General features: G+C 42.3%; 1 protein-coding gene across 12 annotated transcripts in view; it reads right to left on the reverse strand.

Annotated features, from left to right (window-relative positions):
* Window positions 1-21,837, reverse strand: part of LOC124018095 (paired box protein Pax-6) — a 28,026-nt gene extending 6,189 nt beyond the window's left edge. The window contains exons 1-14 of one of the 12 annotated variants that reach the window (XM_046333361.1): window positions 21,681-21,837; window positions 15,603-15,761; window positions 11,951-12,005; window positions 11,609-11,662; window positions 10,658-10,681; window positions 7,910-8,040; window positions 7,530-7,571; window positions 7,209-7,439; window positions 6,502-6,667; window positions 2,321-2,479; window positions 2,089-2,171; window positions 1,804-1,954; window positions 1,297-1,409; window positions 783-918 (exon numbers count right to left, since the gene is read on the reverse strand). In XM_046333361.1, coding sequence (XP_046189317.1) covers window positions 783-918; window positions 1,297-1,409; window positions 1,804-1,954; window positions 2,089-2,171; window positions 2,321-2,479; window positions 6,502-6,667; window positions 7,209-7,439; window positions 7,530-7,571; window positions 7,910-8,040; window positions 10,658-10,681; window positions 11,609-11,621 — 1,249 coding nt within the window. In that variant the 5' untranslated portion in view covers window positions 11,622-11,662; window positions 11,951-12,005; window positions 15,603-15,761; window positions 21,681-21,837. Of the gene's footprint in view, window positions 1-782; window positions 919-1,296; window positions 1,410-1,803; window positions 1,955-2,088; window positions 2,172-2,320; window positions 2,480-6,501; window positions 6,668-7,208; window positions 7,440-7,529; window positions 7,572-7,909; window positions 8,041-10,657; window positions 10,682-11,608; window positions 11,663-11,950; window positions 12,006-15,602; window positions 15,762-15,947; window positions 16,068-18,563; window positions 18,707-21,680 lie in introns of those variants that run through there. The other 11 variants (XM_046333357.1, XM_046333354.1, XM_046333363.1 and 8 more) reach the window with 11 other exon arrangements.
* Between the last annotated feature and the right edge of the window lie 4,576 nt (window positions 21,838-26,413).

Here is a 26,413-nt window from a genome sequence, read left to right on the forward strand (position 1 = left end):
TGTCACCAGGCAGGACAAAGCTCCATCCCACAAAAACAGGTTGAAATTTCAGACGGCCTATTCAAACAGTTCTTACACGAAAAGGACATTGTCATAATTTTCCCAATTTCACAGTATTATACCAACATAGTGTGTAAATATATGTAAAACACAGTAAATCACATGTTTGACTGCACTTGGCCTTTAAGCACAGAGGACTAAGCCTTTGAGTATTCAGCAATAAGAAGTTTAGCACACAGAACAGTAGCTTTATGAATCACATTGTTTAACACTTCAGGACATCAGTAATAAGTTAGATAGATTGATTGAGGCCTCGCAGAGAGTACAACAGAAAATGAATCAAATGAATTAGCGATTTAGCTTAGGGGAAATGTGTCAATGGTCCATTAACCCTTCATGACAATGACCAGTATATATGGCCCTCCACAGCAACGTAATGGGTTGGAACTAAAACCTCAGTCTAGAGTGGTTTAAATGACATTATGACGTTGAGCTGGAATGGAATGGGGTGCGTTCATGCACTAAGATTAGAATGTCAGGAGATGGTGTGTAACGTAGAGGTACAGTATGTGTCTGTAGTCTGATCAAAGAGAAAAAAGAAAATGGCGGATTATGGGGAAATGTACAGCATGAATTAAGAAAGAGAATGTGTGTATGGCTATGCAGCCTCCCCTATTTAAAGGTTCGGTGGCAGATGGTTAGTTAGCTAAGAGACTAAACGTGATTTGTTCATTTTTGCTAATGGCCAAACGTGTTTCGGAAACAATGGACTTTCTGCCTACCTGTTGAGGTGGTACCAGAAGTGGTCATTGATTGGCTGTTCATATGTGCCTGCATATGAGGGGGCGTATATGTGTCGTAGCTCCGCCCATTCACAGACGGACTGGTAGGCAGCATGCAGGAATAGGTCTGGCTGGGCTATAGATAGGGAGAGAATAACGTTTATATATTAGCTTAGCCAACTATATACCCTCTTCAGCTCAGCAGTCAGTCAGTCCTTACAGCAATGCCCAGCTAGGGATGCAGGCTATTATATTCCTTTAGGCATTTAGAAATGTTTATGACTACAGTTAGATTTCTCCTCAACCTGTTTTTAGGATTAGAAGAGAACATAATCATTGTACCTACGAAGGTTGACTACAACTATCTTGGCGATAATGGTATTTGGCTTTTGAAATACAATTGTAACTGTACTATTTGCACATTTGAGACGAGAACACAACCTAGACATTTGTTGACACAGTTAACGAAGACAGAACAGGGTCAGGGTTAGTTAGTACCTGGCTGTGGACTTACTTGCATAGGCAGGTTGTTGGCCATGGTGAAGCTGGGCATGGGAGGCAGTGCGCTGTACGTGTTGGTGAGGGCCGTGTCAGGTCTGCCCAACATAGACCCAGATGTGAAGGACACTGAGGAAGAGGGGGAGAAATGTTTGGTTCAAATCTGTTTTAGTTCATACATTCAGTGATGGCAGATAGGGAGCATAGTGTGAGTAAAGCCACGCCCTCCTTGACAGGTAGCTCAGGGGATTTTGTTTTTCACTGCTTACATGCATGATTAACCAATGAACCATTGAAAGTAGCCTAAATCAGCAAAAATTATTTCATCAACTGTCATTTGAAGCAGATAATGAGTTATTATTCAACTCAACTTTATATCAAAGAAAAATATCCCTTATACCTATTTTAGTCTTTAATTAAGTTGTCTGGCATTGAAATGAGTGGTGGACCTACTGAAATATTCCTAATGTTGATAAGTGTCCCACTGTGGATGGATGGAATGTTATATGAGTGTCGTGCTTACCCGGTGTGGTGGGCTGAGGCATGGGCTGATAGACGCTGGTGCTGAAGCTGCTGCTGATGGGGATGTGACTGGAGGAGTTGCTGGCCTGACGACGCTGGTTCCGGAGCTTCTCCTCCCGCCTCCACTTCGCTCTTCTGTTTGAGAACCACACCTGCACAGTACGTCAATCATACATTAGTCGCGTATGTAGGCTCTTCATGGATTCTTGTGTGTCTTTTTCAGAACCAAGCAGCAAAATGTTAATGGAATGTAGTGCAATGCATATTTCAAAATGTGTCCGCTCACCTGTATTCTTGCTTCAGGCAGATCTATTTTCGCTGCCAGTCTTTCCCTCGCGAAAACGTCGGGATAATGAGTCCTTTCAAATTCTGGAATACGATATGAAAACGTATCTTTAGTATAGGCTATGAAACATATTGTTGTAATTGAATTATGTGTAAGTTACTAGGGTTTGTGTTGCTATTCGTTCAATTAGACGTTACATTAAAATATGAATATCTTGTAAATTCAAATTCACCTTTTTCCAGTGCTTCAATCTGCTCTTGGGTGAACGACGTGCGGTTTCTCTGTAGTTTCCTCTTTAGTTGGAGTCGCATCTGCGTCTCGTCAGAATCCTCCCCATTCGAACTGATGGAGTTGGTGTTCTCTCCTGCACCGTCCTGTGGCTGGCAGCCATCTGGAAATAAATCAATAAACAAATATGAATTGGCCTGCCTACTACATCTCCAAAAAGCATGCGTTAATATATTGTTTATTTAATTTTATAGTTCTGAAAGTAAACTGCGAAAAATAACATGTCATCCTCGCAATAGCCCATAGGGAATTAATTTATATAGTTCTTATTATATTTATGTGTGTTCCCGTTAAAAGCAACCTGTTAGAAGAATAACGAAACGCTGTCATTGTAGGCCTGGTTGGCATAACACCGACTGAGGATGGACATTGAATGATGACGGATGAATGATCTAGCTAACATATTGATCGCTGCTTGTTTTCAGAGACATCAATAGCCATAAAAGACCGACTAGTTATTTGTAAAATATTGTGGGAAAAAGACCATTGCTCAGCAATGCTGCGTGAACTTAGATCCTTTATCACCTCTCAACAATGGCACATGTGCTCAAAGGGTTAAGAGAAATGTGACTAGATGTGGCGAACTCCTTTCAGGCCCAAACTCTCTCCCCCTTTTAGGAGCGTTGCGATGCCTCAATGGCCGTCCCCATATGGGCTTTCGTATAGCCATTGAGGTGACCACCAATTCTTGAATAGAAGGAGGTGCTTTTCACAATGAAACAATACCGTTTGGGGTAAGGGAAACCATTAAACTCTGTGCACACAGCGAGAGCTGGCTACAGCGAACTCTTCGTGGGCAGAATATCACCAGAGGAAAATGGAGCAGCTCAATCGGACGAGGTGACAAAAGGATTCTCTCTGTGCTTTGGTGAACTATTGTGCGCACGAGGATCCCGGTCAACAGAGCTTTGAGTTCAGTGTGTTAACCCTTATCCACTAGCATCATTAATCACGTCCCCCGGCCAGCTAAACGCCAGTCAAAATGTATATCTTAAATTGGAAACAAATGAGTGAGGAGAGAGCATGCAACCCCCTGTACAAGCTGAATAGGGCCTATCTCTTCACGGCTCCTGGTTGTCCGTGGTAGGCCTATGTGGGCTTCTGTTCTAGGGACAGGCATATTGACTAATGCCTGCCTTGGTTTTGCACATCATTATCCATTCGAGAAGTTCATATGAAATGAAGCAATTAAGGGCTGTTTTTGGAGAATGTCGGTTTTTATGTGTGTGACGCTGTTTGACCAGTCGTTTCGTGAGGCGCACCAGCATACAGCAAATGTTCTGAGTTTACCAGCTTGGGTAGTCTCGGACATGACACAGTACTTACACTGGAGTCACGACAGGCTACTCTTTTCTAACATATCCATAGGCCTATTTAAACAAATGTATAGAATCGAATGTTTCCACTAGCCTGGGTACCAGTCTTTGTAGCTATATCATTCCACTCTTTCCACTCCAGCCACGCTAAACATATTTGGCATACGACACGGTACCCAGGCTAGTTTCCCCCTGAGAGATTCCAGAAAACATTTGTTGTAGTATTATTTGCATAACAACAGTTTAAATACGCACAAAATGACCATGACATTGCATGTTATGTAAGAAAATTAATCATAAGGAACATACTACCACAGACATCTAGCAAGTGCTAAATTATAGCACATAATGATAATTGCCTGGATTTGTTTTCGGTTGACATTAATGTGTTAATAGGATTATGACTATTAAAATGTCTCTTTTTAAAATATCTTAATCGTTTTGAAATAAATTCACTTTTTTTCTTCATACAGCCTGTGTCCGTCCACTCAGCGCTTTGTCTTTCTTCTCGAAGGATAATCCACAAAAAGGAGTGAATTTGCGGCCTATTATCCCCCCGCCAGACCCACTGACGCGAGGTTTGGGACTTGTTTTCTTTTTGAAAAAGCCCTGGGAAATAAACTCATTCTTTGGTATCACTGTGTCTCCGGCAGTGGCACGGAGAAACAGACGAAATAGATAACGGCACCTTTTAGCCAACAGAGACTGGATCAAAAATACTTAAGAAACCGATTAAACTGAAAGAGAAAGTGACTGGTCTAAATTCTACAGACGGGATTTAGTACCATATCAGAACGAAATGAGAGAAAGAGAAAAAATAATGAATTGCCACAGAGTTTTATTCCGCCTCTCTAGATAGAGTTGTCTTCTTTCAAGCCCTGTCACACTCCTTGTAACCATTATTTTAGCCACTGTTGCGTAGCTGTTGTTTGACAGGGACCGTATTTCGTTCTCCTCAGAGACCTACCCTTGCCGTATGGTTTAGACCTTATGGGCCTCCTGAAATGAACTCCTGGAAACAATTCCCAATTACATTTGATGTAAATGCCCGTGTCATTTAATTTTCAATCGAAGAAACTGAAAAGCAATATTGCATTAAGGGCCTAAAAATATTGCATTAAAATACTTAATAATTAAAAGTATTATTATTATTAGGCCTATTGTTATTATTATTAATAATATTGTTATTATATATTAATGTTATTAATGATATATTAATTATATATCGATATTGTTATTATTAATAGCCTACTATTATTAGTATCAATAATGACATTAAATCAAACAGAGTGTAGACATAGTGAATAACTATGTCTAGTTCTGGAAGTAAGACAATATTTTATTGTACATTATTTAAAAAATACAAATAAAATAAACATGAAAAAATAATGTTTAGGTCCACATAAGACTAAAACAAAAGGCCTTTATGTTCAAAGCAAATTAAATTCTGTGCAGAAACATATCTTGATGCTTATCGAATTATAACACTGTTTTTCATACCCAGCCCTGAGCAGGTGCAATGACTTTATTTCTGTTAGGCTCTGTATTTCACAATAGTCTATTAGAGCACAAAAACATAACTACAAGATAAACATTTATCTTTATAACGTTCCTGTTTTCATGGCTAATCGCTCCGCCTGTCATCCCGTGTCCAGGGGTCTCCTGTGGAACATTTCTCCATCAGTCTCCCTCAACTAGACACTCCTGCATGTCACCATAACGAGAGACGAAGCTCTCTCTAATGAGCAATTACACATAGCAGACCCGTTCCCATAACCAATCCTTGCGTGTGAAGGAAAACATTCCTTTGTACTGATATCCCGCACACGGATCCTCAGGCTTTTTTTTCGTGCCAGGAGAGGAGGGAAATGCGGGTTGTTGGACGGACACCTCCGCTGAAAGGCCAGGCCTCTGTCACGCATATCCCCACCGGAGACAGTGTGGGCATTGAGACTGCTGATTAATTGGCCGTTCACTAATCGACTACTCAATGATTAATTGGGAATTTTGTCCACCAAAGGCATCAAAACATATTTACAATACCTGCTTGATATGCTGACCAATCATAAACGACATCCAATCATACTAAATGATTGATAAGCAAATGCCCAAAACCCACTGAAAACTATGGCTTGGGCCCCCGAGTGGCGCAGCGGTCTAAGGTACTGCATCTCAGTGTGAGAGGCGTCACTATGTATCACAACCGGACGTGATTGGGAGTCCCATAGGGCAGCGCACAATTGGCCCAGCGCCGTCCGGGTTTGGCCGGGGTAGGCCGTCACTGTAAATAAGAATTTGTTCTTCACTGAGTTGTCTAGTTAAATACATGTTAAATACAAATAATAATTTAAGATGTTTATTACGTAACATATTTGTAATTGTGACCTTAGCTTAAGGTTTACCTACAAAGTTACACTACTCACTAATCAGTTGCGTCATACTCGTCTAGCCAGAACCCTTGCGTAAAGTGACCGTTTAGTCATGTATGACAGAAGCGAAGATATACTGTGGGCCAGGGTATATGCCTAACATTTACAATATAACATTACATCCATTGTTCTTATGATAGTAAAAACGTGTGTGATATTAATGTTTACATGGACCCTTAGGTCATTTCAACAATTTGGTTTATAAAAACCCTAATACTCCTTCTTCCAAAAGTCAAACGGAATGCATTGACAAATAATGGATTAATCTATAGGCCTACATTCGGATAATTGTGAGATAATTATATGATTTCACGAATAGCGCAAATGTAATTATATCTATAGGCTTCTTCATCGTCAAATTATTAGTGACTGAGGTTCACCTTGGTTGGGCTGCCCTGGCACTGAAGTTCCGGGGTACCAGCCGGGCCGTGTCCCCCAAGTTCCTGTCTGACCGTTGAGCATTCTCAGTTTGTCATACATGCCATCTGCACCCATCTGTTGCTTCTCGCTAGCCAGGTTGCGGAGAACTCTGTTTATCGATGACACCTGAAAGACAAACAAAACGGAACGGTTTGATTAGCGCCTGCCATGATTGAAAAATGCGCGCCACCGCCGGTATAGTGTGTAGGCATGCGAACACTGAGCGTGCAAACCTTATTAATGTCTATGGTGCACACATTTACACATGCACGCACGCGCACACATACGTCACATCCTGACAAGTGAGCTGGAAGTAAAGATGTAAACAGAGCATTTCCAAATAATTTTTGAGAAAATACATTTTAATAACTAGCCAAACATTTAAAATATGCCTGTTATAAACATCAACAATTGTCAATTGCATTTTACATGTAGGCCCTATAAGGTGCAAAATTAGCTAATTACGAATCAAATATAAATAATGAAATGTATGAATGTCTCTACAAGTTTAACTCATGCTAACCATTTGTTGGAAATACGTAATGCATGTTTTTCACATATAACGCAGTTATGATCTCATGATTAAATGGTTGGCTAATAATCATGCATGCTTTCCGTCTCTGAGAAATCATTTCAGGTGGTAAAAAAAATCATGCTCATAACTTACACTCACTGCACTTACACTGGGTATATTGTCGTTGGTGCAGACCCCCTCCGACAACAGTCTGTCGCGGATCTCCCAGGCGAAAATAGACGGGCACTCCCTCTTGTACTGCGCTATCTTCCCCACCACCTCTGGAGTGGCTACCCTCGGCTTGCTGCCTCCGATCGCTCTCGGTCTTATGGAGCCAGTCTCATAGTATCTGCCAAGGATCTTACTCACGCACCCGTTGGACACCTGGATAGAAAACAATAGACACAATTCACATACATTATTTAAGACTAGTTGCGAAATTTTGAAGATTACGTCAAACAATGATAAGCTTACGTTTTCATTTTCCAGCACTTGGACTTTTGAGTCATCATGGGTCTATAAACAAAAAAATATGCCTTAAATGGTATAGGATAACAGTGTGCACTTTCTAAAATGCAACTATTCTTAGGGGGGAAAGTGGTGGCCTACTTACGATATGTTACCCGTAATGTTATTTGAATAGGATATAGATTATAATGAGAAGCAATTAGGCTTTGTCTGGCCTTCTTACGGCCAACAATTATCGAAAAACGTTTTTAAATTAATAAAAAGGCTACAGTAAGGAAAACTAAATCCCATTGTTATGTTTTATTTTGTGGTAGCTTGAAAAAATAAAATAAAAAACACTGAAAGCTAGGGTTTCCTGCACCAGACAGAAAGAATGCCCTGGTCACCTGCAGAATCCTGGAGATGTCGCACGGCCGCGCGCCACTATGAGCAAGTTCGACGATTTTCTGCCTGGTGGTGTCCGGTAGCGGTCTACCGTTAACAAACACACCGCCCAGCTGGTTCACACCGCTGTGACCTGAACAGAGACAAAGGGGAGCCCAATTATAGGCTACGGTTGCAATGTAACAACAAGGTTATGATCACAACAATATGTTATATAACAAAATAGCGTGAGTCAGGTAATGCTTTTCCTTTAAAATGGTTAGCTTTCAGAGCAAAGGTGAAACAATAACGTTGAGGGGAGGCATTCATCTTGAACAAAACGCTACATTTAGAATGACACAGGAAATACAGATAGTCTAATAGTACAATTATCACCAAAATGAATATCTAATAGTTATTTATTGTTCTATTCTTATCAGCACTCTAGACAATAGTCACTGTAATGGAATAGCCTTGAATCAACACATGCACGGCAAGTGTCAACAGCATCCAATGATCTGGACCAAAACATCCCCATCCAACTCAGATGAAATCAGCTATTGAAAGGTGAAATCAGCTATTGAAAGGCGAAATCAGCAATTTAATCGTGAAATCGGCTTTTCCAAAGGTGAATTCAGTCATACGCGAGTTGTCCAGCATTATTTCGCCAAGTGAGCAAGCCAACCCCAAATTCAGCGTCTTCAAATCCCCAAACTTCGAAATTAAATCCCCCAATCCTCTTCACCGCTATTCCAATGTGTTGTTACGCACACGCATACCAATGTACCTTCAACACAAGCACACCAATGCACCTTCAACACAAGCACACCAAAACACCAACCATTTTAGGTAGCCTCAAATAAAACAAACCTCAATAAATGTTATCGAAATATAAGTATTTTTAAAACACTTAATTAAGAGGCGGGTTGTAGTCGATAAGGAGGTTGATTAAAGCATGGAAAGAGCCAGCAAACCTGAAGCGAAGTGGGACGGATGCCTCCCCGGAGTGCCTTACTGTGCTCCAGATCTCCGCTGCCTTCTCTTGCGCTGCCGCCTGCTACATTGACTCCGGGAGCAGAGGCTCCTTAGCAATAAATAAGCTCCAGATATAGGAGAGGGGGGAATGTGATGAGGCTGGCTGACATTTGTCTTTAAAATAAAGCTAGCTGCACGTCAAGTTTGAGCTTAATTTCTGGAAATAGGCGGAAGTCGCCTCGGATCATGCATGGGAAGGCTAATTGAAAAGATCAGTTGGAGCACTTGTGGCAGGCATGTCACTTTATGACACAGCTCTGCTTTTGAAAAACGCATCGTCACGACAAATAGTAGCACGATAAAACGACCCTTTCTGTCTGGATTTGGATATCACTCAGACAAAATTGGACGCTACTCGTTTACCCTTCGAGGGAAGCTTCGTTTTAAGGTGACCAGGGGCGACGCGCGGGCACAACAACGAGGGCGCGCTTGAATTCTCAACATATTAAATCTGACATCTCGGTTTTTTTCTCTTGTTTGTATTTGGCAACAAATCCTCCCAGCCACTACAATCATGTTGTGTGCAATCAGTGGGCGATCTGCTTGGGAATACGTTGTATGTGCGCTATACATGGGAACAATACGCATTACGCACGTTTTGTGCCAATTAAAAGCCATGTTTTGAGTGAGAATAAATCTGTTTAACATAATTAAACACTGCTCTTAGGCTACTGTGTGCAATGATCCTTATCCAATGTGGACCTGATTAATAGCAAATCCATTATCATCCCTCTGGCTCTTTGGTAATTCCAGGATTAAGTGGAATTTATAGACGTCTTACTCTCAAATTGGCCTACCCGCGGTAAACAGCGGTTCGCTGTGGGTTTACATGGTTGCACCGTCACCTCAACACATTTATAACCATCATATACATCCACAGGATCGATAAAGCCGTCAGATAAGGATATCACATGCCATTTCATCTCTTCAAAGGTTAAGTCTTAATCACGTGCCCAATTCCCCACGGCGAGCAGCGTCGATCTCGCCCGCTGGCGCTGATTATGCGCCTTGTATTCTATTACTAGTCGACTAATAGGAAAACATATGGTGTCAATTTGGACGCTCCCCTCCATATACACCCAGGAGTTGTTAAGCACAAAAGCCACCGAGGCCGCCGCGACCTTTAAACAACACATAGAGCCGGGCCCAATGATATCTCCTCGGCCATTCGCACCAGAAATCACAAGCCAAGCCAGGGGAGCATCCCATTAACATCAATTTGGGGCAAAGCAGGAGCAGAGGGGGCTGTACATAGCTTTAACGACGCCTCGTTTAAAACATCATCTCAATAAAGGAGAACTGGCAAGCAAACATCATCTGTGATTAAGCCATTTGTCAGCGCATAGAGCACTGGGTAATGCCAAGATGGCCTCTATGACGCATAATGGGCTTCCCATGTTGTTCAAAATGATATTCAATAGACTATGTATTTAGACGTTTAAAAAACTATGATACAAAATAAATAGTCTTCGATGAAACATTCCTGTATCAATTGTCCTACTTAATCTGACCTACATTCAGGCCTTTTGTTCTGTATGTTGTCATTTTCCCTTATAGGGAACAATATCACATTCCCTACTTGCATTGCAAATATAACCTAGGCCTACAACAAGGTAACAATATGATCTAGCTATAGGTACATTGAATTCAGTTAAAATGTGACTATGTAGGCAGGTGTTACAGCACAGGCACGTCATCAAGGTGAGGAGAATAGCAGAGGAAATCATTCCACACACCTTCATCACAGATGTCATAGACCTCTAGTCCAGCAGCAAGACAAGAGAGAAAATAACGTTACTTTTCATCCTTTATGGTTTAGTTCATTTCGCCAGTCAGCAACTCATATGGACCATTATGATAAACAATCCAGACAAGTAATAACACACTACAGACTACAAAGCAATATAGGCCAACACACAGTCACTTTTCCTTTATGGCGCCCATGCAAGACAATATCATGTTTTATCGTGTTGTTGTTGTTTTGCCGTGAGTTTAGGCCAATATGTACAGTTCTACTCTGTTGTTATTGTAATGAAGGAATCTCCATTCTAACTCCGGCTCTGTTCATGAGGAGACTAGTCTACATTAGACAATCAATATTCGTCCTTTTTCACACAATGTCCTTCTTTCCCTTCCCATTCTCCGCCCCAGCTAATAGTGTACGCAGCCTGGCAGTCAGCTCTAAAGCTAATGCAGACGGCTGTGCAATTATTTAATACCAACTCAGGCGGAAAGAAAAATCTCCCTCTTCAACCCAACCCCCTCTACTCTCTCCCCTCTCCCTCTCTCTCTCTTCCTCTCTCACACATAGCAGAAAACTAAAACAATCTGTGGAGATGAATGGAGGATATATAATTAGACTCTTAACTGTCAATGTTCAGTAACTCTGCGGTCTGGAAGGGGCCATATAACATGCATTTACATATAAACACAAGGACACGGCGAAATGAACAACATCAAGAGCGACACACCATTTTATTATTATATTATTAAATATTGAAACTAAAAACAAATCATAAGCTGTGGGAAAAAAATATAAAATAAAGCTAATATGCTAAGGAGTATGTTAAGGGTAAGTTATGTTAAGGGCCCATAAAGACAGAAGGGTAGTTGTGGCTGCATGCGTTCATATCTCCACGTGCGGTTAGTATCAAAGTGTAAAAACAAAAATATGCAAATCCACTTACTGTTCTGCATCATCGAGGCTACGCCAGACTCCCACGTGGCTTGGCTGTGGTATTCTGTGCGTCATAAGGAAATAACAATGATAACAATGTTAGTATCAGCATAATTACAATGTAATGGCTATTCAAAGTTAAGAATTACAATTCACAAATGTTCTCTCTTTTAAAAAATATATATAATTCGTATTTTTTCCCTTTTCGTTACTTTGAATTCCAAGGCAATTAGGGCGGATACTTTGGTGCAAACCAATCTTAATGTTGCTCTGTAATTATAAATTCCACTTAGCCATAATCCATGTGAATTGGCACATCCCCATTGTATATATATTTTAGCATTAAACTTGCCTGGAAAAATAGTTGACTCTCGGCTTAAAACAATTTAGCCAATCTTAATGTCTCCCTAGGACAAAGCAAAACAGTATATTAGTACAGCCCTAGTACTAATAGTACAGCCCTAGTACTAATAGTACAGCCCTAGTACTAATAGTACAGTACTAATAGTACAGCCCTAGTACTAATAGTACAGCCCTAGTACTAATAGTACAGCCCTAGTACTAATAGTACAGCCCTAGTACTAATAGTACAGTACTAATAGTACAGCCCTAGTACTAATAGTACAGCCCTAGTACTAATAGTACAGCCCTAGTACTAATAGTACAGCCCTAGTACTAATAGTACAGTACTAATAGTACAGCCCTAGTACTAATAGTACAGCCCTAGTACTAATAGTACAGCCCTAGTACTAATAGTACAGTATTAATAGTACAGCCCTAGTACTAATAGTACAGCCCTAGTACTAATAGTACAGCCCTAGTACTAATAGTACAGTACTAATAGTACAGCCCTAGTACTAATAGTACAGCCCTAGTACTAATAGTACAGCCCTCGTACTAATAGTACAGCCCTAGTACTAATAGTACAGTACTAATAGTACAGCCCTAGTACTAATAGTACAGCCCTAGTACTAATAGTACAGCCCTAGTACTAATAGTACAGCCCTAGTACTAATAGTACAGCCCTCGTACTAATAGTACAGCCCTAGTACTAATAGTACAGCCCTAGTACTAATAGTACAGCCCTCGTACTAATAGTACAGCCCTCGTACTAATAGTACAGCCCTAGTACTAATAGTACAGCCCTAGTACTAATAGTACAGCCCTCGTACTAATAGTACAGCCCTAGTACTAATAGTACAGCCCTAGTACTAATAGTACAGCCCTAGTACTAATAGTACAGCCCTAGTACTAATAGTACAGCGAAGACTGTGTTACATTTGACAAGTAAAGACTCATAAAAATGATTATTGAATTAGAATTGTAATTAATAAATAGGCTACTGTCGATTTGGCGTGTTATTCATATGAGAGCATTTGTATTTCTGTAATTATATCTATGTATTTATTTTGGGCAGCCTGAAGTTCGAAGAAACGGGCACTTTAATAGGCCTTATTGAAGACGGTAAAATAAATAAATTACGTCGAGTTGCGATGGTTGCTATTCGTTGGCACCTGCATGGTTTATTGATCCCCTGTTTCTGATTCCTTGACATGTTTTTGTTTTGTTCTACTTGATGGCTTATAAACAGGCCTAAACATAAAGCAACGGCCACAGATGGTGTTTCTAGTTATATAAAAATATATAAAAACCCTATCGCTCAATGTGTACAGTGACACACGCTGTCTACCTCGCCTCAATGCTCTGCAAAAGTACCAACCAGGAGGGGGTAGAGGTCGGCATACAAAGCCTGCCGGAGTCCCAACAATGCACCCCTTTCTACCACCATACCCAAACCCGGGGCCGCACAACTCGGCCTCCACAACTAGCAACACAGCTTCCCACTAAACGTACCAACAACTCCAGAATACAAAGACCCGAAGGCATCCGCCCCCTCCGGGACCATACACACAACACCTTCTCACTGGCACAGCGGATGACCGCGACCTCGGGTCCCCGTAACCCAATGTGGGATTTGTTTGTTACGTTTTGGCAAACGGAAAAGTAATTTCTTGTTCTAAATATCTGGAGGTAATGGTGTAGCTAGTGACGGTTGTAAAAAGATACAACAGCTCAGTGGGGAGCTCAATCAGAAAAGACAAACGCAATAAAGAACCTATTCAAATGGACGGTTAAAAAGGGGGCCGGTGAAGGAATAGTCTGAAGGTTAATTTAGTCTCTTTTCGCAAAAACAACCATGTTGTGGGCATGTGTGTACTGCACCCGAACCTAGGATTTGGAAACATGAATTGGCTTGAGAAGTGAGACTTACATGTACCTACTATCTGGAGAAAGTAGCCTATTGCAAAAAAAACGTGTTTCCAATGCAATTTTGCAATTTATCAGAAAAATGTTGACAGTAACAATTGTTGTGTTGCAAACGAAGAAATAATTTTGTTGAGGAAATGTATCCGATATTTTTTCACGTTAGTCCTGATCTTTGAAGTAGGCTGTCTGAAAACACCAAAAGTGGTTAAACACAACTCTTGAAAACAATGCATTTTATTTTAAAAAATGCAAATGCGCTCAACTCATTCATTTAGATTCCTCCACATTCATTACAATATTTTAACTACGTAAAAGTACAAACCCACCAATGCAAAATACATTTCTCAACAATACACATAACAGCCCCGGAAGTGGCGAATGGTAAAATAATCCTCAATTCCTCTCTGCCTTGAAAACAATATTTCTGCTAAATATTTGGAAAACTGCGATTCAGCAGTGTCTCAGCAGTGTCCCGCATGTCTGTATAGACACCATCGGCCTAGTTAATCATTTACTTAGTGTCGAAAACTCTGTGGTTGTTGCTGAGGTTAACAAGGGTCTAATCTGAATTTCTTTTCCTTTAGTAGTACCTAATCCGTAACAACAATCAACAACAATCGTCTTAATTAAACATGTTTATTCAGGCTGCTGGATCCCGAGTTCACAACATTCACATGCAGAAATACATTACGATCTCAAACAATAGCTCGGTGGGAAGTTGTGAGCACCACGCATTTACATGCACTAAGCATCTTAGTGTTATCTTTCATGTAATACTGGGTTATTAGCCCGTTTTTGTAAGGGGAAGTAGGCCTATGTTAATTTAACGACACAAATGAAACCATAACATTTATAATTAGGCTATTAATGAAATATAGGCCTAACTTTCAGCTACTTTCGTTTGACAGTTGTATTTATTTAGAATCAGTGAACGTGACGCTTATCTTAAAAATGTTTGAGTTGTGCATATGTACTTTCTATGTTGATAAATACATAAATATGACAATATTATAATAGGCTATGTATTTAACCTTTTAGTATGAATGTTTTGTTTTATTGTATTCTAATTCTAAAACGTTGTGAAGTATTTTAGTAATTTGCAGGCACGCTTAAATACCTGTAGTGATAATTGTAACTATTTCTGCACAATACTTCACTTGCTTAAAAGAAAAGTTCAATTTGAGGTATATTTTATTTGGTACGCAAACAAGAGGAAAAATAAATAGGCCCACCGTGTACTCTGAGCATTTCAGAGAAGGCGCTTGGGTGACTCCGCTGTCTATGAATCAAACTGACACCATTCCTCAACGGGTCATTGCTTCCCATTCTCCACGATGATCACTGTCTCGGCCTAACGTGACTTTTACTCTTTGCTGTCATAAATAAGCATTAAGCTATATCCGTAAACACCAACACAACCGATCATTAAAGAGCACATCAAATAAACAGAAAAGCCAGCCCGAATGCCGTTTCAAATCGCGCTCTACAACTCCAGAGTAGGAGTGGAATATAAACAGCCCAGTAGGGCTTACACTTGCTACACAAACTCCAACCTAGTAGCGATACTAGTCTGCAGCCTGGGAGATGCATATTGCGCAATATAATAATATATTCGTTTTTAATTATTGATTGTTCTCCATTTAATCTATCATATTTTAAGTTATATATGTTTGCAGGGTTGCAGACTGGGTTGAAATGCACAGACAATTTTTAACTGGGAAGATATCCACTCTCACCTTTTTGAGGCATCCTGCGCCGCTGTCAAAAGTCCTTGTCAAATAGTTCTCCGTGCCACAGAAAGAGAACAAATGCAGGGCAGTCTTATTGTGGTGGTTTTTCAGTAAGAGGAAACAATAGTTTTCCAGTGATCTTCAGCGGAGACGGAAGGGATATCCCTGCGAAAGAGACAGAGATTGACAGTGAACTCAGATGTCAGGACCGCGGAGTGAGCGAGAATGTGCGCTCGTGTGAGTGAGCGAGATAGCGAATGAGAGAGTGGGGCAGAGAAGGAGAGAGGGAGAAGGGGAGGGAGGGAAAGAATGGGAGAAGAAGAGGGGGTTGGAGGCTAAGAGAGAACACACCTATGCTGATTGGTGATGGTACAAGTGTATTACTGTATGTGTTTCTGGTCTGCTGTGCTCTGTGCGTTGCCTCGACCTCTGTCATCATCGGTCCCTACGGAAACACTTCTCCCACCACCAAAGCGGGAAATGAGGCCGAGCGAGAGAGAAGAGAGACCCGTCTCCCCAACCCACTAATCAGCAGACACATGCAAATACCCCTCTTTCTCTCTCTTTCTCTCGCTCTCTTTCTTTCCCTCGCTATCTGAATATTGCCTGCCCTACTATGCAAAGAAACTGGATTGCCTCGGAGATCCCCATTGGATAGAAAGCAAAGGCCTGGTGGGCCTCAGCAGAGGCCGAGTTGGTTCCGTGGTGGTGGGAATCTCAGGCATGTTTTACAGCTAAACCCGAGGGCACGACGCTGGGAAAACGGAGGATGTGGACGCATTTTGAAGCAGTCAGCTCCATGAATGGATCCTTCTTTCCACCGAGCTGATTTCAAATCGTTCTTGCGTTGTCGAGCGTAGGCTATGCTATTTCTGTGGGAAATTTGTTTTCTTCTGTTTTAGGCGTATTGCTATCGTGCAGCCTCTATTATTTTACGTATTAATTGTTCCAATGCAATTTTGGAACAAACTTCATATTTACTTTGAGTCTGCATGAAAACAAATAGTTTCTGAGTTTCTGTCAACAGCTCTGTATGGCTGTTTGCAATGGTTGTGAAGTGTCTCCCTGGAGTGCATAGTGAGTTGGCCCTTGGTGATCAGGGCCACTACTAATGACAAATGAGCTGAGGAGGGCTCCCCATTGACAGCTGTGGCTTTTAAAGGGGAAACTGTTTACTTTGTGTATTAAGTACACTTGTAAATTACCACTAATGTCACCTACTCGCTGAAAACAAACGCAAACTTCCACCACGTGGCCTTTGTTGACTGTTTTGTATCACCTTCACTGACTGCTCAGCCTGTCATGGACATTGTAAACACACAGACACACACACGGTTCCCCGCCATGCGTAAAGGGCCCCTGCTTTTAGGCAAGCTCTGCTGCTTGTTATGGACGCATTTGCAAGACAAGGCGACGTCACTTCTATGACCTGACGGCAAATAACACGCGTAAATAAAGTGAAGCAAATGACTGGTCAGCAATGACCACACGCTCCCTAACTGCGCCGGTTTAATTATCGGCCATTACGACACACCTCAGCGCATCCGAAAGCAACCCCCTCCGAGCCCGTATTGAAGCTTACACTCGTAGCTTGCGAAACACCAGTCTCAGTGCTGGGAGTCCCCGTCGCTTATTCCAAAGGACCAGGGCCGGTGGAGGAGGGGATGCGAGCTGTTTGGATGTGTGGAGCCAACCCAAAGCAAAATTGGGGTACAAAAAAGGGGGAGATGGAGAGACGGAGGAGGAGAGGGGGATGGGATGGGGCTCTTATTTGGAGAGTGCAGAGCATGAAATGAAGTAATGGAGGGAGGCCTACACTTGACTTCCTTTGACGTGAAAAAGTCAGAGCTCATCAATAAACTACCTCGGAGGTGAAAGAGGGCTCCCTGACAACCATCACATTCCTAACTACGGGTTCAATGAGGAGACAAACGACGCTGCCTGAAGGGGGGGGGGGCTGAATGGGGCCCTCAGTGGGCGCGCGAGATAATGAGCCGCGAGGACCAGCACAAACTGTCACCCAGAGTCCTGCGGTGAGGAACAAGAACAACACTTCGGCCAGAACTTTCTCCCCAAACAAGCTGTAAACTAACCCACCATTTTGTCCCATTTCTCCTCCACTGTGTTTAGTCACTGAAGCTGGTGGCCTGTTCGACTAGATGATTTTTTTCGTTTCTAGTGTTTGACTTTGTTTTGGGGTCCTTGTGTTTGTGTGTTTGTACATGGAGATTAGTCCTGATGGTCTAATGAGTATCTTGTTCAGGGAAACTTTATTCTAATAATAGAGGAATTGGCAGTTTATGATAAACCTAAAAGTGCTTGTGCAGCCAGTAAGGTGAGCAGAACAGTTTTATACTACAGCCACGTGCATGACATGCCAGCACACATGTTTACATAAATCGTTGTTGCAAGAACTTACGGTGTGGGAACAGTGCACAATGCAAAACAAATCAACTATATTGGTCAGATTCTCCACATTCACCACATTCGCCAAACTTTGCACCTGATACTTTCAGAATAGAATGGAAATGTTGTACTTACAGCAGGCGCACACTTTGTGCCAGGGCAAACACTTATAACCCAAATGCATGACAACATTGTTAAGCCTATTTAATTACAATATTCATTTTGATTTAATGAATGCACCTTTGCAAAATCCTGCACACACAATCGTGATTCGTGTTGTTGAAAGTGTAGCCTAATGTTTGTTTTTCAACGAATCATAAATAAAATAATGTTTTAACCGACTATGAATTATGTTGGTATATGCATTTAAATATGCTTAGGCTAATCTAAGTTTAAAAAGTGAATAACATCAAATTGATGCTAATTTACAGGCAAAATATAGGCCTCTACGAAGGACACTGCTAGTAGTGACATTTATATGTAACCACACCACATTGTAATTCTAATTTAATAGCCATCCCCTTGTAAGCAGTCTGCAGCTGACGAAAATTCACTACTAACCCGCTTCAGTGAAAGACAGAATCCCTGATGAGTGTGTCGAGTTGTTTTCTCTGCAGACAATAGCCTATACGTCCAATAGATTATTGATTTATTTGGGAAAGTAAATCCGCTCCGAGTGCTATATGCGTTGTCTCCATTCTTCTACTCACGAAACGTTTAGTTTTTCTTGACTCACTTAAAGTTCCGGATCAAATATAGCAATAAATAATAATTCCTTTTGAACGATCATGCTCGTTGAAGTGCAAATATATATATTTATCTGTTTAAGGGGAAGCTTCTTCAGGGTAAGTGTGAAAATGTAGTAAAACGAGTAACTGTATACAGACTAGCAATTAGCCCAATTCGGATTAGCAGCAATGCCAAAGGACCTGAAAAGAAATCCTAATCTTGTCGCTATTTTCCCCTGAGGCAAAGTGGTCTTTGAGGCCCCTCTAAAAACTTTGGAGAAAAAAAATCATAGGAGGGAGGAGGGGTGAACACGGCTGACGTCATGCGAGAGAGAGCGAGCGAGAGAAGGAGGTCTATTAGAAAACATCAACAAAGCGGAGAGGGGCGCGCTGGCCTCCATTGATTTATCCAGATTCCAGATTTGAGGGACATGGGGACCGTTGAGCCATTGGGACCGACAGAGAGCTTTATCATCTCAATAATTCTCTAATTGTAGAGCAGGCAGGCGGACGAGTCTTCCATGAGACTTCAGGACACTGACCCTTCCTTCTGTAGGCCTATTACAGTACAAAGTCTGGGCCAAGCAGACAAAATTGCATGAGCGTAAAATAAATGGAAAATGAATGCATTTGCCAATTGTTTAATATTTAATCGAAAGTTAATAACTATCCTTGGTGTTTAAAATACATTTGATTATAAAAATATAATAATAGGGATATTAATGAATATATTAATTATTTTATAGTTACTGCCTAATGACATTCAAATATAGCATACATTGGCATTAACATTTGCACTGAATTACTCCGATATTATTGGAGATAACATTATTTAGACTAAGCTATATATTGTTATAACATATTTAGCCTATCTATAATAATGTGGTGTTGTTACAATAATAATTATTATTATTTGTGTTATTTTATAGAAAATACGACAAAACGAAATGTCTTCGAAGACACTCCACCAAATAATATTTTAAAACGTATAATTCCTTATAAAAGATATTTTGCAAGTAAACAAATGTATTTGGCCTACACACCATTCTGTTTTAAACCAACAACCATTTTATTAACTCCAGGCTAATTCGGGTTTCTGAATGGCTCAAAGATATTCAGAAATGTACTTTTTTTGTGACATATTCTGCGGTGGAGCTCGTGCCGTCGGGAATGCAGCTGTCTTTTACTGTCAGGGCATAACTCTACCTCTTCGCACGTCACACTAACCAGCTGAATTCTGCAAACAAATACGTACAATACATTTTAGGATCAACCTAAAGTTTGTTGTTGAATAATGGTTTGCTCTCATCCCAAAACAATTATCTTACGAGCGGAGGGAAATTATGTCAACACGACATACAGTATGCCTATATATGTGTGCGTAAAAAGCATTTTATAAGCATTTCGCTGGACCCGCGATAACGTCTGCGTATTGGACCAATATACTTTGATTCAAAATTGATTTTGCTCTATTAATATAATATGCTAATTTCTTTTAGCGACTTGGGAATTATTGTGTTAGTGAAAATACCAGCCGTAGGCCTAAGATGCTGAAAGTGTACTCAACATTACAATGGCTTTCTCTGCGTAAAGTTAGCTATAGACTTGAACTCATCACTTCAACTTTGATAACAATCTTTCACCGAGTGAGGCATTGAAAGTGAAAAGTCCTACAAGGTGAATTCGTAATCTCAGTTGTCTAAATTAGCTCCTTGGTTGACGTCTGGCAGGGAACGTGGCGCGAGGACGCTAGAAGGCTGGTGTGTGGATGGACGGTGAAGCCCTCTCCTGGCAGAAGACGGTCTGCTCGGAGGTGATGGTGTCACAGCGCTCCTCCCCGGTCTGGCAGCTGGAGAAACGCGGTCACCAATAACAACTAACACGACAGGTTGACCTTGGTGCCCAGGGCTCGGTACTACTCCACTTATTAACGACCAGCTCGAACGAAATGGACTGTGGAACACACTGTAATTGCATGTTATAAAATGCACAGGAGCAAAGCCTATAACTTCGGCTGAAGACGAGAACATGTGTGATATATTGAAACCCCTATTTCAGTTAACGATCTAAAGCTTCGGCTACCTAATTTTCAAACAACGGTGAACAATTTTAAAGCTACATTATCATTTTATTTGCCTTAATTATTCTTTAAAAGTTTATATTTAAATTGTGTAACTTTCAAATAACTTACTTGAGCTAAAAGTAAGCATATAACGTAGACTATAACGTAGACTCGTGATAACGTAGACTCATGATAATTATATAACGTAGTCTCGTGATAATCAGGCTAAAATGTGTGTAGGTTTGTTAGGATATTTGTTCATTTAAGAAATATGCACAATTACCATTTGGATGGTTTATATCTCTCATACTAAACTGTTGGAATTACAAAGCGTCAATCGCAATGTAAGTAATATAAAATGTCAATATCGATGTCCAGCTCCGTGCGCGTTAAAGCTTATAACAAGACTTGTGTAAGCGCGTCTTACTTTCTACCTCAGTGAAGATCGCTAATTACACGCTACCCGAGTCATCAACTCCTGCGCTACGATACTAGCAAAAGCACAGTCGCATGACCCATCAAAAGACCATGCACAACAGTGTTTACACTACCTTCAGTAACACTGAGATTAGCCACGTTAAACTATCTAGATTTAACCTCAGCCTTCTGTATAGCCACACGGATCCATCAAACTCCTTCATAAACAGATGCATTCTAAAGTTTGTAAGCTTTGGCAACAACAAAATACAGACCACTGATGTTACCATCCCGGGTGCGCACAGTATAGATAGAATACACAGCATGGACAACGAAATCCTTCTATATATTTTGACAATCCGAAGCGAAGAAAGAACTCCGATGTGCAAAGCACTCAAAACATGCAGTAGGGTGATAAGGAATCCGATTGAAATGTGAGATGTATAAATCACCTGATGCGTTGAGACTCACCTGATGTAGGTTGTAGAGGGCGCAGACCTCTGACCGATATCCTGCTGATACCAGCACTCGCTCCTTCACCCTCCAAATTGTCACTGGAACAAATCAAGATAAAGTTATGTGTCCAGATTACATTCGGATCCGCCGCGGAGTTGAAATGTCAATGAGAGTGAAAAAAGACTGCCTCGCTTACCACCAACTTTCCCTTAGCATCAGCCTCAACTTGGCAGTGATTGGCTAGAGCGACGGTCCGACGTCACCTTCGGAGGCATGGGATGGGGGTAGTTCTATACGGAGCACATGCACCCGCCACAATTCGATCAACCCACCATCTTTATTGTCTTTCACTTTGACTGAAAGAAAGGCTAGATTTTTAAACATTTTAAATCTATTTGCAACTTGATTAGATGTTATATTGGATGGAATTTGAACATTGGGCTATGTATAAAGTTTCAGAAAATTATTTGATAGGTTAAAATGGGAACATATGTGCAAAATAGAAGTAGGACTTTTATATTTACTAGTGCACCATTTACTAATGGACACATGAAGTCATTAATGGCAAATGGAATCCCGTAGGCCTGAATAGCCTAAGGGGTCGCAGCTTTCATGGAGCAGTACTTGATAAAAGCTGACTTGCAGACCTACAAGTAAATAAAAACAAGTCCGCATAGAGCTGAAGTATTGTTGGTGATCTAGGGGTTGAAGCATGTTGAATTGAGGGCGGAGGAAGCATCGGAGGGTCATATATGCATTAAACAACATGATTATGTGTTGGAAAATCATGTCCCGTCGATGTGGAAATATTTACACTTTTTAAATAGATATTGAAAGTATTGATATTTCACTAACATGGTTAATGTGTAAAATTCATATTTTATTTTATCAACACAGTAACCTACTTATTGTTCTACAAGTTCAGGGCTGAGTGAAGGTATCACCTCTGTCATGTCTTGACGTTCGGAGAAGAGGCTATAAAATAACATTTTAGAATTGTTTGTGAAGAGCAATGTATATATAGCAACCTGAAAATGATCACTTTCCCCTTTACATTAGTCGTTTTATAAAGTGATCCTAAAACCTGTTTTCTTCTTCTTTATGTGCACAAGTTGATACGTTTACAATCTTCACTGGCAGTGACGCGGAGTTGATGTATTATTGGTCCATAACCCGTAATATGCCCCCAGTTTCCCCCTTCAGAAAGGCAGGCTAAAAGCCTGCAGACACATGTCACAACCTCTGTCGTTTGTGTCAATTTGAACAGGAGGTCGGAGAGTAAATGGACAACAGCAGCGCCACGCGTCTCTCAGGAAGAGTCCGGGCGGCGCAGGTACGGGGCGGTCAGAACTACCTGTGTTTGGGCCTTTATTTGGAGTATCCACCATTAAGAGGTCGTGAAACCGTGCAACGCATCAGGGTTCTTGACATCCGTGCTGGAAACCGCACGGCTTGGCCCCGCTTATCAGGCTGTCAATAAAACGAGACGGGATGCTGTGGCTAGACCAGGTGCTCCCGTCCCCTGCCCACACGGCCCCGCTCTCCAGAAGCCGATCAGGCGTGAACGCAAATCTGTCCAGCCGGTCTTCCCTCTACCACCGTCACCCCGCTTCCTAATGCATACAGTACAACAGCACACACAGACAGCCACACCAGCCGCTCTCTCTCTCTCTCTCTCTCTCTCTCTCTCTCTCTCTCTCTCTCTCTCTCTCTCTCTCTCTCTCTCTCTCTGTCTCTCCATATCTCTCCATATTGTGGATATTTTATTAATAATAAGCCTAATTTGATGTAAGAATTTTCTGCAAAAAAATATTTCAGGCAGCAAATACTTGAACGTATGTGTGTTGGTACAGTGTAAATACTGTAAAGTTATAGTACATTATTAATGTGGCAATAAAAGCGACACAAACAATTCATCATAACAGTAGAACAATAATAACCTAATTATTTCAATGTAGTATAGGCCTATTTACGTTATTTTATATATAGGCCTAATATTTGTACTTTTGATTGTGAATAGCGAAGAGACAGAAATTGAAGGAATTCGATGGAGAGTTTGGGTCCAATTGAAACACGAGCTATCCAGGGAATGACAATCTCATGTTCGCTCAGACTGATAAAATGTAAAACAAATCCCGTAATGTTCATCCTCCCCTCTCCAGCCATGCAGAACATTATGCTGCTAAATACGCGTCACGAGCCGCCTGTTTACTGCCGCCGTTGCACACAGAGATAAAGGTCCTAACGAAAAGCGGAGAGATACAGGGAGAAAGTTGAAGACTTCTGAATGGAGGAGGATTTTCACGTCTTGGTTTGGATTGATTGCAATGGCAGCAAGGTACGTCTGAACACCAACGAGATGGTGTGGAGCGGTCACATTTGTTGTGCGTGTTCTCTATTGTGACGTTATTTGTATGGTTTATTATTTTCATTGAATAGATAGCTAAACGAACATCAACAAACAAGACAGTAAAATGAGATAAACCGCGCGTCATGAGAGAGCTCAACTCATGCTGCTGAAGGGAACGGAAAGCTACATGTTATTCATTGTGACATCCAATACATGCTTTAATTTCAACGACGTTTTCAGAACTCGGAATGAATAAGAGATCAATTAGGTCATCTATAGCCTGTCACATCACGTCTTCCACCTCAGTTAGGCGACACCATTAGGCCACACCATTACGACTTAATATGCCCAAAATGCAATCCGTATGAATGTATTCGAATTGTGCATGTATAAGTCTACATAGGCCTATTAAGAGAACTGTTCACACGAATTAGTTAATTAATGTGCCCCATATGTGTAATCAATCCCCTATTCCCCTCTCCTCTCTATTCCCCCTCTCTCCATCTCCATTGCTCCTCTCTCTTCCGTCTCTCTCTCCCTCTCCACTGCTCATCTCTATTCCCCCTCTCTCTCCATCTCCACTGCTCCTCTCTATTCCCCCTCTCTCCCTCTCCACTGCTCCTCTCTATCTCCACTGCTCCTCTCTATTCCCCCTCTCTCCCTCTCCACTGCTCCTCTCTATTCCCCCTCTCTCCCTCTCCACTGCTCCTCTCTATTCCCCCTCTCTCCATCTCCACTGCTCCTCTCTATTCCCCCTCTCTCCCTCTCCACTGCTCCTCTCTATTCCCCCTCTCCACTCCCTCTCCACTGCTCCTCTCTATTCCCCCTCTCTCTCCTCTCCACTGCTCCTCTCTATTCCCCCTCTCCCTCTCCACTCTCCTCTCTATTCCCCCTCTCCACTGCTCCTCTCTATTCCCCCTCTCTCTCCATCTCCATTCCCCCTGCTCCTCTCTATTCCCCCTCTCTCCATCTCCACTGCTCCTCTCTATTCCCCCTCTCTCCCTCTCCACTGCTCCTCTCTATTCCCCCTCTCTCCCTCTCCACTGCTCCTCTCTATTCCCCCTCCCCCATCTCCACTGCTCCTCTCTCCTCTCTTCCTCCACTGCTCCTCTCTATTCCCCCTCCTCCATCTCCCCTGCTCCTCTCTATTCCCCCTCTCTCCCTCTCCACTGCTCCTCTCTATTCCCCCTCTCTCCCTCTCCACTGCTCTCCACTGCTCCTCTCTATTCCCCCTCTCTCCCTCTCCACTGCTCCTCTCTATTCCCCCTCTCTCTCTCCATGCTCCTCTCTATTCCCCCTCTCTCCCTCTGCTCCTCTCTATTCCCCCTCTCTCCATCTCCACTGCTCCTCTCTATTCCCCCTCTCTCCCACTGCTCCTCTCTATCTCTCCCACTGCTCCTCTCTATTCCCCCTCTCTCCCTCTCCACTGCTCCTCTCTATTCCCCCTCCTCCACTGCTCCTCTCTGTTCCCCTCTCCACTGCTCCTGCTCCTCTCTGTTCCCTATTCCCCTCTATCTCTCCCTCTCTCCACCCTCTCCACTGCTCCTCTCTATTCCCCCTCTCTCCCTCTCCACTGCTCCTCTCTGCTCCTCTCTATTCCCCTGCTCTCTCCCCCTCTCCACTGCTCCTCTCTATTCCCCCTCTCTCCATCTCCACTGCTCCTCTCTATTCCCCTCTCTCCCTCTCCACTGCTCCTCTCTTCCCCTCTCTCCCTCTCCACTGCTCCTCTCTATTCCCCCTCTCTCCCTCTCCACTGCTCCTCTCTATTCCCCCTCCTCTCTCCACTCTCCACTGCTCCTCTCTATTCCCCCTCTCTCCCTCTCCACTGCTCCTCTCTATTCCCCCTCTCTCCCTCTCCACTGCTCCTCTCTATTCCCCCTCTCTCCCTCTCCACTGCTCCTCCAATGCTCCTCTCTATTCCCCCTCTCTCCATCTCCACTGCTCCTCTCTATTCCCCCTATCTCCCCTCCTCTCTCCCCCTCTCTCTCTCCCACTGCTCCTCTCTATTCCTCTCTATTCCTCTCTCCATCTCCACTGCTCCTCTCTATTCCCCCTCTCTCCCTCTCCACTGCTCCTCTCTATTCCCCCTCTCACCCTCTCCAATGCTCCTCTCTATTCCCCCTCTCTCTCTCCACTGCTCCTCTCTATTCCCCCTCTCTCCCTCTCCACCCCTCTCTATTCCCCCTCTCCACTGCTCCTCCACTGCTCCTCTCTGTTCTCCCTGCTCCTCTCTATTCCCCCTCTCCACTGCTCCTCTCTATTCCCCCTCTCTCCCTCTCCACTCTCTCTATTCCCCCTCTCCTCTCTATTCCCCCTCTCTCCCTCTCCACTGCTCCTCTCTATTCCCCCTCTCTCCCTCTCCACTGCTCCTCTCTATTCCCCCTCTCTCCATCTCCAC

The sequence above is a fragment of the Oncorhynchus gorbuscha genome, unplaced genomic scaffold (assembly GCF_021184085.1).
Source record: "Oncorhynchus gorbuscha isolate QuinsamMale2020 ecotype Even-year unplaced genomic scaffold, OgorEven_v1.0 Un_scaffold_390, whole genome shotgun sequence".
Lineage (NCBI taxonomy): Eukaryota > Metazoa > Chordata > Actinopteri > Salmoniformes > Salmonidae > Oncorhynchus > Oncorhynchus gorbuscha.